The sequence below is a fragment of the Coregonus clupeaformis genome, unplaced genomic scaffold (assembly GCF_020615455.1).
Source record: "Coregonus clupeaformis isolate EN_2021a unplaced genomic scaffold, ASM2061545v1 scaf0657, whole genome shotgun sequence".
Classification (NCBI taxonomy): Eukaryota; Metazoa; Chordata; class Actinopteri; order Salmoniformes; family Salmonidae; genus Coregonus; species Coregonus clupeaformis.
Window position 1 is genome coordinate 157,497 of NW_025534112.1, and position 15,481 is coordinate 172,977.

Genomic DNA, 15,481 nt, shown 5'->3' on the forward strand with positions numbered 1-15,481 from the left:
ACTGGTAGGAATACATTTCAAATAGCTCATATAGGACAGTTAGTGGACTGGTAGGAATACATTTCAAATAGCTCATATAGGGCAGTTAGTGGACTGGTAGGAATACATTTCAAATAGCTCATATAGGACAGTTAGTGGACTGGTAGGAATACATTTCAAATAGCTCATATAGGGCAGTTAGTGGACTGGTAGGAATACATTTCAAATAGCTCATATAGGACAGTTAGTGGACTGTTAGGAATACATTTCAAATAGCTCATATAGGGCAGTTAGTGGACTGGTAGGAATACATTTCAAATAGCTCATATAGGACAGTTAGTGGACTGGTAGGAATACATTTCAAATAGCTCATATAGGACAGTTAGTGGACTGGTAGGAATACATTTCAAATAGCTCATATAGGGCAGTTAGTGGACTGGTAGGAATACATTTCAAATAGCTCATATAGGACAGTTAGTGGACTGGTAGGAATACATTTCAAATAGCTCATATAGGACAGTTAGTGGACTGGTAGGAATACATTTCAAATAGCTCATATAGGGCAGTTAGTGGACTGGTAGGAATACATTTCAAATAGCTCATATAGGACAGTTAGTGGACTGGTAGGAATACATTTCAAATAGCTCATATAGGACAGTTAGTTGACTGGTAGGAATACATTTCAAATAGCTCATATAGGACAGTTAGTGGACTGGTAGGAATACATTTCAAATAGCTCATATAGGGCAGTTAGTGGACTGGTAGGAATACATTTCAAATAGCTCATATAGGGCAGTTAGTGGACTGGTAGGAATACATTTCAAATAGCTCATATAGGACAGTTTGACATCTAGCAGACTAATATGTTATCACACTAGTGTTGCACCGAAACAGCGCTACTTTTTCAATACAACATGAAAAATGGTTCAGTACAAGAATTTGGCTACTTTAGTTTCTTCTATCAAATGTGTCTCACGTTTGGAAATCAACTAAATGCATTGAAATTTATTAATTTGTCCAGGTTTCTCATAAGCCATAAACAGTTATTCGTATTCCCTGCAGCTTTCTCAGGAGGCAACGGCAAGGGACACCCCTCTGTGTCTGTGTGTACGGTTCGCGTATGTCTCCTTCTACCCACCCCCTCCCCCTCCCCCCCCCATAAAATAAAATAAAAAGGGAGGTTGTCCCACTGGCTATAAGGTGAATGCACCAATTTGTAAGTGGCTCTGGATAAGAGCGTCTGCTAAATGACTTAAATGTAAATGTGTAGCCGTTAGCATGCTAATGATAACCGTCTGCTGGTAGATGGAAAGGCTTTCCCCAAAAACCTTCTCCATTAAAAGCGAACTACTAAGCAGCCTGTGCCGACCTGGCAGAGTCAGGATTATTTCCATCAATCCAGTGGACATTTATTTTACAAAACGTAATAAAGTGCGATTTTGACAGCGAAAAGCTTCTTTCTTTGCCATGCTATCATTTTGGTATCGAGTATCATGATACTGAACCTGGTATCGGAGTCAAAATTCTGGTATCGTGACAACACCATATCACAGAGAGAGGCACAGAGGTTATAGCATGGCATAACATGACACTGGCCACAGCTAAATGAATCAATCAGCAACATCATGATCATCAGAGACATCGTGTCTTCAGTTAGAGAGCGTTAAACTGCGTCCTACAACATAAAGACATGAGATGTGTGTGACCTGTCCCAGGGACAACGGCACAGCATCCTGTGTGTCTATGTACTGTACCTGTCCCAGAGACAACGGCACAGCATCCTGTGTGTCTATGTACTGTACCTGTCCCAGGGACAACGGCACAGCATCCTGTGTGTCTATGTACTGTACCTGTCCCAGGGACAACGGCACAGCATCCTGTGTGTCTATGTATTTTACCCGTCCCAGAGACAACGGCACAGCATCCTGTGTGTCTATGTATTTTACCTGTCCCAGAGACAACGGCACAGCATCCTGTGTGTCTATGTATTTTACCCGTCCCAGAGACAACGGCACAGCATCCTGTGTGTCTATGTATTTTACCCGTCCCAGAGACAACGGCACAGCATCCTGTGTGTCTATGTATTTTACCTGTCCCAGAGACAACGGCACAGCATCCTGTGTGTCTATGTATTTTACCTGTCCTAGAGACAACGGCACAGCATCCTGTGTGTCTATGTATTTTACCCGTCCCAGAGACAACGGCACAGCATCCTGTGTGTCTATGTATTTTACCTGTCCTAGAGACAACGGCACAGCATCCTGTGTGTCTATGTACTGTACCTGTCCCAGAGACAACGGCACAGCATCCTGTGTGTCTATGTACTGTACCTGTCCCAGAGACAACGGCACAGCATCCTGTGTGTGTGTGCGTCCGATCTTGATGATGTCTTTGAACTCCACAGCCTTGGCGTGCAGGGCATCGTGGAGGTGTTGTAGGCCGGGGAGCAGAACCTCGTGGACCTCTTTGGCTGCTGCGATGTGCATGGCTGTGGGGAACGTATCGTTGGAGCTCTGCAAGAGAAGAGGACAGGTCCATTCAAATCCTCTAAAAGACCCAACAATTTACATTAAATACAGATTGATTGATATTTAAACTCTTTGCCTGAGCTTTTCAGATATCATAAATAAACCTTTAAAACGAAATGCTGCAAACACTGCAATCTGTTACCCTTCTGAGGGTCCAAATAAAAATTGGTCACGAGCTACTTCTTATCTTGTCAATCACAGTAGTGGTGGAAAAACAGTTTATTTCCTTCTTCAACATTTTGAATGAAATGAAAGAGCGTTTCTGAACGGTTAGCCTACCTGGCTTTTGTTGACGTGGTCGTTGGGGTGCACCGGGTCCTTGCTCCCCAGCTTCCCTCCCAGGATCTCGATGGCCCTGTTGCTGATCACCTCGTTGACGTTCATGTTGGACTGAGTTCCTGACCCGGTCTGCCACACAACCAGAGGGAAGTGGTCATCCAGCTTACCAGCTGCCACCTGGTAAAGGGACATGGACTTCAGTACAGGGAGGCCTGCATGCCTTAGCCTGGTAAAGGGACATGGACATCAGTACAGGGAGGCCTGCATGCCTTAGCCTGGTAAAGGGACATGGACATCAGTACAGGGAGGCCTGCATGCCTTAGCCTGGTAAAGGGACATGGACATCAGTACAGGGAGGCCTGCATGCCTTAGCCTGGTAAAGGGACATGGACATCAGTACAGGGAGGCCTGCATGCCTTAGCCTGGTAAAGGGACATGGACATCAGTACAGGGAGGCCTGCATGCCTTAGCCTGGTAAAGGGACATGGACATCAGTACAGGGAGGCCTGCATGCCTTAGCCTGGTAAAGGGACATGGACATCAGTACAGGGAGGCCTGCATGCCTTAGCCTGGTAAAGGGACATGGACATCAGTACAGGGAGGCCTGCATGCCTTAGCCTGGTAAAGGGACATGGACATCAGTACAGGGAGGCCTGCATGCCTTAGCCTGGTAAAGGGACATGGACATCAGTACAGGGAGGCCTGCATGCCTTAGCCTGGTAAAGGGACATGGACATCAGTACAGGGAGGCCTGCATGCCTTAGCCTGGTAAAGGAACATGGACATCAGTACAGGGAGGCCTGCATGCCTTAGCCTGGTAAAGGGACATGGACATCAGTACAGGGAGGCCTGCATGCCTTAGCCTGGTAAAGGAACATGGACATCAGTACAGGGAGGCCTGCATGCCTTAGCCTGGTAAAGGGACATGGACATCAGTACAGGGAGGCCTGCATGCCTTAGCCTGGTAAAGGAACATGGACATCAGTACAGAGAGGCCTGCATGCCTTAGCCTGGTAAAGGGACATGGACATCAGTACAGGGAGGCCTGCATGCCTTAGCCTGGTAAAGGGACATGGACATCAGTACAGGGAGGCCTGCATGCCTTAGCCTGGTAAAGGAACATGGACATCAGTACAGGGAGGCCCGCATGCCTTAGCCTGGTAAAGGGACATGGACATCAGTACAGGGAGGCCTGCATGCCTTAGCCTGGTAAAGGGACATGGACATCAGTACAGGGAGGCCTGCATGCCTTAGCCTGGTAAAGGGACATGGACATCAGTACAGGGAGGCCTGCATGCCTTAGCCTGGTAAAGGAACATGGACATCAGTACAGGGAGGCCTGCATGCCTTAGCCTGGTAAAGGGACATGGACATCAGTACAGGGAGGCCTGCATGCCTTAGCCTGGTCCAAGGGACATGGACATCAGTACAGGGAGGCCTGCATGCCTTAGCCTGGTAAAGGAACATGGACATCAGTACAGGGAGGCCTGCATGCCTTAGCCTGGTAAAGGGACATGGACATCAGTACAGGGAGGCCTGCATGCCTTAGCCTGGTAAAGGGACATGGACATCAGTACAGGGAGGCCTGCATGCCTTAGCCTGGTCCAAGGGACATGGACATCAGTACAGGGAGGCCTGCATGCCTTAGCCTGGTAAAGGGACATGGACATCAGTACAGGGAGGCCTGCATGCCTTAGCCTGGTAAAGGAACATGGACATCAGTACAGGGGAGGCCTGCATGCCTTAGCCTGGTAAAGGAACATGGACATCAGTACAGGGAGGCCTGCATGCCTTAGCCTGGTAAAGGGACATGGACATCAGTACAGGGAGGCCTGCATGCCTTAGCCTGGTAAAGGGACATGGACATCAGTACAGGGAGGCCTGCATGCCTTAGCCTGGTAAAGGAACATGGACATCAGTACAGGGAGGCCTGCATGCCTTAGCCTGGTAAAGGAACATGGACATCAGTACAGGGAGGCCTGCATGCCTTAGCCTGGTAAAGGGACATGGACTTCAGTACAGGGAGGCCTGCATGCCTTAGCCTGGTAAAGGAACATGGACATCAGTACAGGGAGGCCTGCATGCCTTAGCCTGGTAAAGGGACATGGACATCAGTACAGGGAGGCCCACATGCCTTAGCCTGGTAAAGGAACATGGACATCAGTACAGGGAGGCCTGCATGCCTTAGCCTGGTAAAGGGACATGGACTTCAGTACAGGGAGGCCTGCATGCCTTAGCCTGGTAAAGGGACATGGACTTCAGTACAGGGAGGCCTGCATGCCTTAGCCTGGTAAAGGGACATGGACATCAGTACAGGGAGGCCTGCATGCCTTAGCCTGGTAAAGGAACATGGACATCAGTACAGGGAGGCCTGCATGCCTTAGCCTGGTAAAGGAACATGGACATCAGTACAGGGAGGCCTGCATGCCTTAGCCTGGTAAAGGGACATGGACATCAGTACAGGGAGGCCTGCATGCCTTAGCCTGGTAAAGGAACATGGACATCAGTACAGGGAGGCCTGCATGCCTTAGCCTGGTCCAAGGGACATGGACATCAGTACAGGGAGGCCTGCATGCCTTAGCCTGGTAAAGGGACATGGACATCAGTACAGGGAGGCCTGCATGCCTTAGCCTGGTAAAGGGACATGGACATCAGTACAGGGAGGCCTGCATGCCTTAGCCTGGTAAAGGGACATGGACATCAGTACAGGGAGGCCTGCATGCCTTAGCCTGGTAAAGGGACATGGACATCAGTACAGGGAGGCCTGCATGCCTTAGCCTGGTAAAGGAACATGGACATCAGTACAGGGAGGCCTGCATGCCTTAGCCTGGTAAAGGGACATGGACATCAGTACAGGGAGGCCTGCATGCCTTAGCCTGGTAAAGGGACATGGACATCAGTACAGGGAGGCCTGCATGCCTTAGCCTGGTAAAGGAACATGGACATCAGTACAGGGAGGCCTGCATGCCTTAGCCTGGTAAAGGAACATGGACATCAGTACAGGGAGGCCTGCATGCCTTAGCCTGGTAAAGGGACATGGACATCAGTACAGGGAGGCCTGCATGCCTTAGCCTGGTAAAGGGACATGGACATCCGTTAGTACATTGAGGCCCACATGCCTTAGCCTGGTAAAGGAACATGGACATCCGTTAGTACATTGAGGCCCACATGCCTTAGCCTGGTCCAAGGGACATGGACATCCGTTAGTACATTGAGGCCCACATGCCTTAGCCTGGTCCAGCATCTGTCTGTGCCGTCTTGCCAACTCCTATTGTCATTGCTGCACCATGTTTAGGACCTTCTGGGACGAGGCGAACACTGGCTATAACGTTACATTTAGGTCATTCAATTGTTCAGTATTGTATCAAAAGCATTATCAAGACCAGTACCAAGTACCACCTGAGCATTAAATCAATACCAAGGCATTCATTAGTACAAGGAGGGCACCATGGATAAATGTAACTAGTAGGTCTAATGTAGCCAGCGAATAGCTTGATCCCAGATCTGTTTGTGCCGTCTTGCCAACAGCACAAACAGGTCTGGGACCAGGCTAGGTAGCAAGGTCTAGTGCTCTGCTTGTGTTCAGTACTGTATCAAAAGCTATTCTCTACAGCAGTCTAGCCTAATGTTAGCAGAAACAGACAGGCACCCGGGGCTAGGCTGATGTCTAATCTGGGAACTCACAAAGTTGAGAGTCATGCAACCCCCTTCTCTTTCTCTCCTGTGGTGTTTCTGTTAGTTTCCCTGTTCACCCTGCTCTCTCTCTCCTGTGGTGTTTTTGTTAGTTTCCCAGTTCACCCTGCTTTAGGCACCTCATCAGCAGCCTGCACGATGGCCTCAGCCAGCTTCGGGTCCAGTCCATAGTCCTTGTTCACCTCCGCAGCAGCCCTCTTCAGAATACCAAACGCTTTGATCACCTGGATCTGGTGAATACGAAGGAAAGCAGTTGTGAGGACATGTGTAGCTACAAAGATTGGACTCTACACAAGGATACACATGATACAGTGGCTTGCGAAAGTATTCACCCCCCTTGGCATTTTTCCTATTTTGTTGCCGTACAACCTGGAATTAAAATGTATTTTTGTGGGGGGTTTGTATCATTTGATTTACACAACATGCCTACCACTTTGAAGATGCAAAATATTTTTTCTTGTGAAACAAACAAGAAATAAACAGAAAACTTGAGCGTGCATAACTATTCACCCCCCCAAAGTCAATACTTTGTAGAGCCACCTTTTGCAGCAATTACAGCTGCAAGTCTCTTGGGGTATGTCTCTATAAGCTTGGCACATCTAGCCACTGGGATTTTTGCCCATTCTTCAAGGCAAAACGGCTCCAGCTCCTTCAAGTTGGATGGGTTCTGCTGGTGTACAGCAATCTTTAAGTCATACCACAGATTCTCAATTGGATTGAGGTCTGGGCTTTGACTAGGCCATTGCAAGACATTTAAATGTTTCCCCTTCAACCAGTCGAGTGTTGCTTTAGCAGTATGCTTAGGGTCATTGTCCTGCTGGAAGGTGAACCTCCGTCCCAGTCTCAAATCTCTGGAAGACTGAAACGGGTTTCCCTCAAGAATTCCCTGTATTTAGCGCCATCCATCATTCCTTCAATTCTGACCAGTTTCCCAGTCCCTGCCATTCCCAAAGCATGATGCTGCCACCACCATGCTTCACTGTGGGGATGGTGTTCTCGTGGTGATGAGAGGTGTTGGGTTTGCGCCAGACATAGCGTTTTCCTTGCTGGCCAAAAAGCTCAATTTTAGTCTCATCTGACCAGAGTACCTTCTTCCATATGTTTGGGGACATTTACATTTACATTTTGTAATGCAACAAAATAGGAAAACCGCCAAGGGGGATGAATACTTTTGCAAGGCACTGTACTTGAAGTAACCTTTAGTCTGATCTGAATCTAGGAAAATAGGACAGGAAATGTTAAAAGGATGTGTGTCCAATTTGTAGCGAGAGCTAGCTACAATGATTCCCTAAGACATGGCGGGACTGGTGACTACAGCCACAGGAATCTACAGCCATGTGTCAGGGCAAGCTACAATGATTATACAACAACAATAGGCCTACAACTTGAACGATGAAGTAATATTTTGTCTGAACTTACTGGCATTCTCTCCGACGGTCCGCCGATCTTGAAGTTCATCGTGGACCTGACAGTCTGAGCCCCATAGTACTTGTCAACTGGCACCTTCAGCTCTCCAAAGGTGTCTGCCTCAATTCTGTACTCCGAAGACTGAACAACAACATTGAGACAGTCAAATAGCAAAGATGAAAAGTTAGTCTGGGTTACTTGACGGCAGCTACATGGTTATTTGGTTAGAGTTGCGTAATCTCAAAAAGGAGTAGCTAGCTATACAGTCGTGGTCAAAGGTTTTGAGAATGACACAAGTATTGGTCTTCAAAAATTTCGCTGCTTCAGTGTTATGATATATTTTTGTCAGATGTTACTATGGTATACTGAAGTATAATTACAAGCATTCCATAAGTGTCAAAGGCTTTTATTGACAATTACATTAAGTTTATGCAAAGAGTCAATATTTGCAGTGTTGACCCTTCTTTTTCCAAGACCTCTGCAATCCGCCCTGGCATGCTGTCAATTAACTTCTGGGCCACATCCTGACTGATGGCAGCCCATTCTTGCGTAATCAATGCTTGGAGTTTGTCAGAATTTGTGGGTTTTTGTTTGTCCACCCGCCTCTTGAGGATCGACCACAAATTCTCAATGGGATTAAGGTCTGGGGAGTTTCCTGGCCATGGACCCAAAATGTAAATGTTTTGTTCCCCGAGCCACTTAGTTATCACTTTTGCCTTATTGCATCATGCTGGAAAAGGCATTGGTCGTCACCAAACTGTTCTTGGATGGTTGGGAGAAGTTGCTCTCTGAGGATGTGTTGGTACCATTCTTTATTCATGGCTGTGTTCTTAGGCAAAATTGTGAGTGAGCCCACTCCCTTGGCTGAGAAGCAACCCCAGACATGAATGGTCTCAGGATGCTTTACTGTTGGCATGACACAGGACTGATGGTAGCTCTCACCTTGTCTTCTCCGGACAAGGTGTTTTCCGGATGCCCCAAACAATCGGAAAGGGGATTCAGAGAAAATGACTTTACCCCAGTCCTCAGTAGTCCAATCCATGTACCTTTTGCAGAATATCAGTCTGTCCCTGATGTTTTTCCTGGAGAGAAGTGGCTTCTTCGCTGCCCTTCTTGACACCAGGCCATCCTCCAAAAGTATTCGCCTCACTGTGCGTGCAGATGCACTCACACCTTCCTGCTGCCATTCCTGAGCAAGCTCTGCACTGGTGGTGCCCCGATCCCGCAGCTGAATCAACTTTAGGAGACGGTCCTGGCGCTTGCTGGACTTTCTTGGGCGCCCTGACGCCTTCTTCACAACAATTGAACCTCTCTCCTTGATGTTCTTGATGATCCGATAAATGGTTGATTTAGGTGCAATCTTACTAGCAGCAATATCCTTGCCTGTGAAGCCCTTTTTGTGCAAAGCAATGATGACGGCACGTGTTTCCTTGCAGGTAACCATGGTTAACAGAGGAAGAACAATGATTTCAAGCACCACCCTCCTTTTAAAGCTTCCAGTCTGTTATTCTAACTCAATCAGCATGACAGAGTGATCTCCAGCCTTGTCCTCGTCAACACTCTCACCTGTGTTAATGAGAGAATCACTGACATGATGGCAGCTGGTCCTTTTGTGGCAGGGCTGAAATGCAGTGGAAATGTTTTTGGGGGATTAAGTTCATTTTCATGGCAAAGAGGGACTTTGCAATTAATTGCAATTCATCTGATCACTCTTCATAACATTCTGGAGTATATGCAAATTGCCATCATCAAAACTGAGGCAGCAGACTTCGTGAAAATTAGTATTTGTATCATTCTCAAAACATTTGACCACGACTGTACAGTATTTCAATTAAATGTTTCAAGGACAAAATTACATGTATTTAAGTACTTTGTTGTCGTGGGGACAGCAATAAAATAAGAAGATATATCTCAGCCAAAAAAGAAACGTCCCTTTTTCAGGACCGTCTTTCAAAGATAATGAGTAAAAATCCAAATAACTTCACAGATCTTCTTTGTAAAGGGTTTAAACACTGTTTCCCATGCTTGTTCAATGAACCATAAACAATTAATTAACATGCACCTGTGGAACGGTCGTTAAGACACTAACAGCTTACAGACGGTAGGCAATTAAGGTCACAGTTATGAAAACTTAGGACACTAAAGAGGCCTTTCTACTGACTCTGAAAAACACCAATAGAAAGATGCCCAGGGTCCCTGCTCATCTGCGTGAACGTGCCTTGGCCTGCTGCAAAAAGGCATGAGGACTGCAGATGTGGCCAGGGCAATAAATTGCAATGCCCGTACTGTGAGACGACTAAAACAGCGCTACAGGGAGACAGGACGGACAGCTGATCGTCCTCGCAGTGGCAGACCACGTGTAACAACACCTGCACAGGATCAGTACATCCGAACATCACACCTGCGGGACAGGTACAGGATGGCAACAACAACTGCCCGAGTTACACCAGGAACGCACAATCCCTCCATCAGTGCTCAGACTGTCCGCAATAGGCTGAGAGAGGCTGGACTGAGGGCTTGTAGGCCTGTTGTAAGGCAGGTCCTCACCAGACATCACCGGCAACAACGTCGCCTATGGGCACAAACCCACCGTCGCTGGACCGGACTGGCAAAAAGTGCTCTTCACTGACGAGTCGCGGTTTGTATCACCAGGGGTGATGGTGCAGTCCATGAGGAGGAGATGCACTGCAGTTCTTAATGCAGCTGGTGACCACACCAGATACTGACTGTTACTTTTGATTTTGACCCCCCCTTTGTTCAGGGACACATTATTCCCTTTCTGTTAGTCACATGTCTGTGGAACTTGTTCAGTTTTATGTCTCAGTTGTTGAATCTTGTTATGTTTATACAAATATTTACACATGTAAAGTTTGTGGAAAATAAACGCAGTTGACAGTGAGCGGACGTTTCTTTTTTTGCTGAGTTATATATATATATACAGTTAAAGTCGGAAGTTTACAGTGGGGAAAAAAAGTATTTAGTCAGCCACCAATTGTGCAAGTTCTCCCACTTAAAAAGATGAGAGAGGCCTGTAATTTTCATCATAGGTACACATCAACTATGACAGACAAAATGAGAAAAATAAATCCAGAAAATCACATTGTAGGATTTTTTATGAATTTATTTGCAAATTATGGTGGAAAATAAGTATTTGGTCAATAACAAAAGTTTCTCAATACTTTGTTATATACCCTTTGTTGGCAATGACACAGGTCAAACGTTTTCTGTAAGTCTTCACAAGGTTTTCACACACTGTTGCTGGTATTTTGGCCCATTCCTCCATGCAGATCTCCTCTAGAGCAGTGATGTTTTGGGGCTGTCGCTGGGCAACACGGACTTTCAACTCCCTCCAAAGATTTTCTATGGGGTTGAGATCTGGAGACTTCAAGGTCCTGGAGTGGCCTAGCCAATGCTTCTTACGAAGCCACTCCTTCGTTGCCCGGGCGGTGTGTTTGGGATCATTGTCATGCTGAAAGACTCAGCCACGTTTCATCTTCAATGCCCTTGCTGATGGAAGGAGGTTTTCACTCAAAATCTCACGATACATGGCCCCATTCATTCTTTCCTTTACACGGATCAGTCGTCCTGGTCCCTTTGCAGAAAAACAGCCCCAAAGCATGATGTTTCCACCACCATGCTTCACAGTAGGTATGGTGTTCTTTGGATGCAACTCAGCATTCTTTGTCCTCCAAACACGACGAGTTGAGTTTTTACCAAAAAGTTCTATTTTGGTTTCATCTGACCATATGACATTCTCCCAATCCTCTTCTGGATAATCCAAATGCACTCTAGCAAACTTCAGACGGGCCTGGACATGTACTGGCTTAAGCAGGGGGACACGTCTGGCACTGCAGGATTTGAGTCCCTGGCGGCGTAGTGTGTTACTGATGGTAGGCTTTGTTACTTTGGTCCCAGCTCTCTGCAGGTCATTCACTAGGTCCCCCCGTGTGGTTCTGGGATTTTTGCTCACCGTTCTTGTGATCATTTTGACCCCACGGGGTGAGATCTTGCGTGGAGCCCCAGATCGAGGGAGATTATCAGTGGTCTTGTATGTCTTCCATTTCCTAATAATTGCTCCCACAGTTGATTTCTTCAAACCAAGCTGCTTACCTATTGCAGATTCAGTCTTCCCAGCCTGGTGCAGGTCTACAATCTTGTTTCTGGTGTCCTTTGACAGCTCTTTGGTCTTTGCCATAGTGGAGTTTGGAGTGTGACTGTTTGAGGTTGTGGACAGGTGTCTTTTATACTGATAACAAGTTCAAACAGGTGCCATTAATACAGGTAACGAGTGGAGGACAGAGGAGCCTCTTAAAGAAGTTACAGGTCTGTGAGAGCCAGAAATCTTGCTTGTTTGTAGGTGACCAAATACTTATTTTCCACCATAATTTGCAAATAAATTCATTAAAAATCCTACAATGTGATTTTCTGGATTTTTTTCTCTCAATGTCTGTCATAGTTGACGTGTACCTATGATGAAAATTACAGGCCTCTCTCATCTTTTTAAGTGGGAGAACTTGCACAATTGGTGGCTGACTAAATACTTTTTTCCCCCCACTGTACATACACTTAGGTTGGAGTCATTAAAACTCATTTTTCAACCACTCCACAAATTCCTTGTTAACAAACTATAGTTTTGGCAAATCGGTTAGGACATCTACTTTGTGCATGACACAAGTCATTTTTCCAACAATTGTTTACAGACAGATTATTTCACTTATAATTCACTGTATCACAATTCCAGTGGGTCAGAACTTTACATACACTAAGTTGACTGTGCCTTTAAACAGCTTGGAAAATTCCAGAAAAGTATGCCATACAATAAGTTTTGTAGTGATTCCTATGTTGTTGATGTAAAGAATACTTGTTGGTCTGTGATGTGTAATGAGGAGCAACCAGACGCTGCACTTGACATATTTATGAAATTGCTTATTCCAGTTACTAATAAGCATGCACCCTTAAGAAAATGACTGTAAAAACAGTTAAATCCCTGTGGATTGATGAGGAATTGAAAACTTGTATGGTTGAGAGTATTGAGGCAAATAAGTCTGGCTGCACAACCGATTGGCAAACGTATTGCAAATTGAGAAATAATGTGACTAAACTGAATAAAAAGAAGAAGAAACTATACTATGAAACAAAGATAAATGACAAAGAATGATAGTAAAAAGCTTTGGAGCACCTTCAATGAAATTGTGGGAAAAAAGGCAAACTCCGCTCCGTCAGTCATTGAATCAGATGGCTTATTCATCACAAAACCAACTGATATTGCCAACTACTTTAATTATTTTTTCATTGGCAAGATTAGCAAACTTAGGCATGACATGCCAGGAACAAACGCTGACACTACACATCCAAGTATATCTGACCAAATTATGAAAGTGTGGAAGAGGTGAAAAAATTGTTGTCTATCAACAATGACAAGCCACCTGGGTCTGACAACTTGGATGGAAAATTACTGAGGATAATAGCGGACGATATTGCCACTCCTATTTGCCATATTTTCAATTTAAGCCTACTAGAAAGTGTGTGCCCTCAGACCTGGAGGGAAGCAAAAGTAATTCCGCTACCTAAGAATAGTAAAGCCCAGTTTACTGGCTCAAATAGCTGACCAACCAGCCTGTTACCAGCCAATAGTAAACTTTTGGGGAAAATGGCGTTTGACTAGATAAAATGCTATTTTACAGTAAACAAATTGACCACAGACTTTTAGCACGCTTATAGGGAAGGACATTCAACAAGCACAGCACTTACACAAATTACTGATGATTGGCTGAGAGAAATTGATGATGATAAAAAGATTGTGGGGGCTGATTTGTTAGACTTCAGTGCGGCATTTGACATTATTGATCATAGTCTGCTGCTGGAAAAACGTATGTGTTATGGTTTTACACCCCCTGCTATATTGTGGATAAAGAGTTACCTGTCTAACAGAACACAGAGGGTGTTCTTTAATGGAAGCCTCTCCAACATAATCCAGGTAGAATCAGGAATTCCCCAGGGCAGCTGTCTAGGCCCCTTACTTTTTTCAATCTTTACTAATGTCATGCCACTGGCTTTGAGTAAAGCCAGTGTGTCTATGTATGCTGATGACTCAACACTATACATGTCAGCTACTACAGCGACTGAAATGACTGCAACACTTAAAAGAGCTGTAGTTAGTTTCTGAGATGGGTGGCAAGCAATAAGTTAGTCCTAAATATTTCTAAAACTAAAACCACTTTTTGGGACAAATCATTCACTAAACCCTAAACCTCAACTAAATCCTGTAATAAATAATGTTGAAATTGAGCAAGTTGAGGTGACTATTTAAAATGGTATAAATTTACTTAATTTTGGACCTCAGGAAGCGCTAATGGGGATCCATAATAAAGCCAAATAGACTCGTTATTGCCATTTTATTGTGTTACTATTTCCTATTTAGCACATTTTTCTTACTTTTTCAGTCTGTATTGTTGGTTAAGGGCTTGTCAGTAAGCATTTCACGGTAAAGTCTACACCTGTTGTATTCGGCGCATGTGACAAATATAATTTGATTTGAACTCCGTGTGAACTTGGCAAGTATGCAGTGAAAGTTGGCCAGTTAGCTAGCAAGCTAGCTAGCTAGCAGATAATTGTAAACTGACTTTGACCTTCTACTTGCTTGACAAGATAACATTAGCCAACTTACAAGCTAGCTTGCTTGCTACCAGAATATTGCTGTGAATACTTGTGTTTCTCGTTTGAAAAACTATCTGCGGTTGTCCTAAAAGCACCATTACTGCATTCGTGTAAAGCTAGCAAGGTGGCTAACTACTAATTCATTTTAGCTAGTACTACTAATGGGCTAGCTAGCCAGTTAGCTTGGCTAACTAATAAGGTCATTTACGGGCCTGCGATGGGTTAACAACTGACTCCGATCTCCGAAAAGACAAAACGTACCATTCTGGAGGATGTGAAGATGACTCCTGCAGCAGGATTGTGCTTTGTGTTGGCTAGGTTCCTCTGCAACGCCTGGAGTTTGCAGTTAAATCGCTGGACGTTTCTCAAAGAGCGATACATTGCGCTAGCTCAGCTGTCACTATATACCAGGGAGAAGGGCGGAACTAAAATGAGCCAACCACAAATCTGTGTTAGGGGGCGGAAACATATATTTGCAACGTTTCTTGTGCACGGGGGGAGATCATTTAAAGCAGCACACCGAATCAAAAGCAGTACAAAACGTTATCCTACGTTTGTCTGTCTTGATGCCGTTGAAGCAAGTGACGTTGTTTGATATTACAGGATTTTTCATTAGATTTGAGGCCTTTTGGGTTTTCAGAACCAGTGTTGGGTATTTGAAAATGTGTCGACAATCATGTAGCCTGGACAGCCGCTAGTGGGCGGTATTTACATGTCTTTTTACGGATCTCCACGTCAAAAGACCGGTAAATAGCGGACACTAGCGGCTTTCCAGGCTAGAAATCATGCAATGTTGAGTCCTAAAATGCTATCTCGAATAACTGATAGGCACAGAGGGATTGGTGAGCACTGCAGCTACCAATTTAATTGTCTAAACCTGAATTTATCCTATGCGGATTTTTAGACTAAGTTGTTTTAAGCCTTGGTGTGTTATTTTT

At 45.2% G+C, this 15,481-nt stretch overlaps 1 protein-coding gene across 5 annotated transcripts in view; it reads right to left on the bottom strand.

Moving 5' to 3' along the window:
* Positions 1–14,978, bottom strand: part of LOC123481015 (fumarate hydratase, mitochondrial-like) — a 33,919-nt gene extending 18,941 nt beyond the window's left edge. For 3 of the 5 annotated variants that reach the window (XR_006658972.1, XM_045216267.1, XM_045216266.1), the window contains exons 1-5: positions 14,805–14,977; positions 7,899–8,027; positions 6,599–6,709; positions 2,787–2,963; positions 2,310–2,492 (exon numbers count right to left, since the gene is read on the bottom strand). Coding sequence is in view for 4 of the 5 variants with exons in the window: in XM_045216267.1 (XP_045072202.1) it covers positions 2,310–2,492; positions 2,787–2,963; positions 6,599–6,709; positions 7,899–8,027; positions 14,805–14,924 (720 nt within the window). In the remaining variant the exon portion in view is untranslated. Of the gene's footprint in view, positions 1–2,117; positions 2,145–2,309; positions 2,493–2,786; positions 2,964–6,598; positions 6,710–7,898; positions 8,028–14,804 lie in introns of all 5 variants that reach the window. The other 2 variants (XM_045216268.1, XM_045216269.1) reach the window with 2 other exon arrangements.
* Positions 14,979–15,481: the final 503 nt, after the last annotated feature.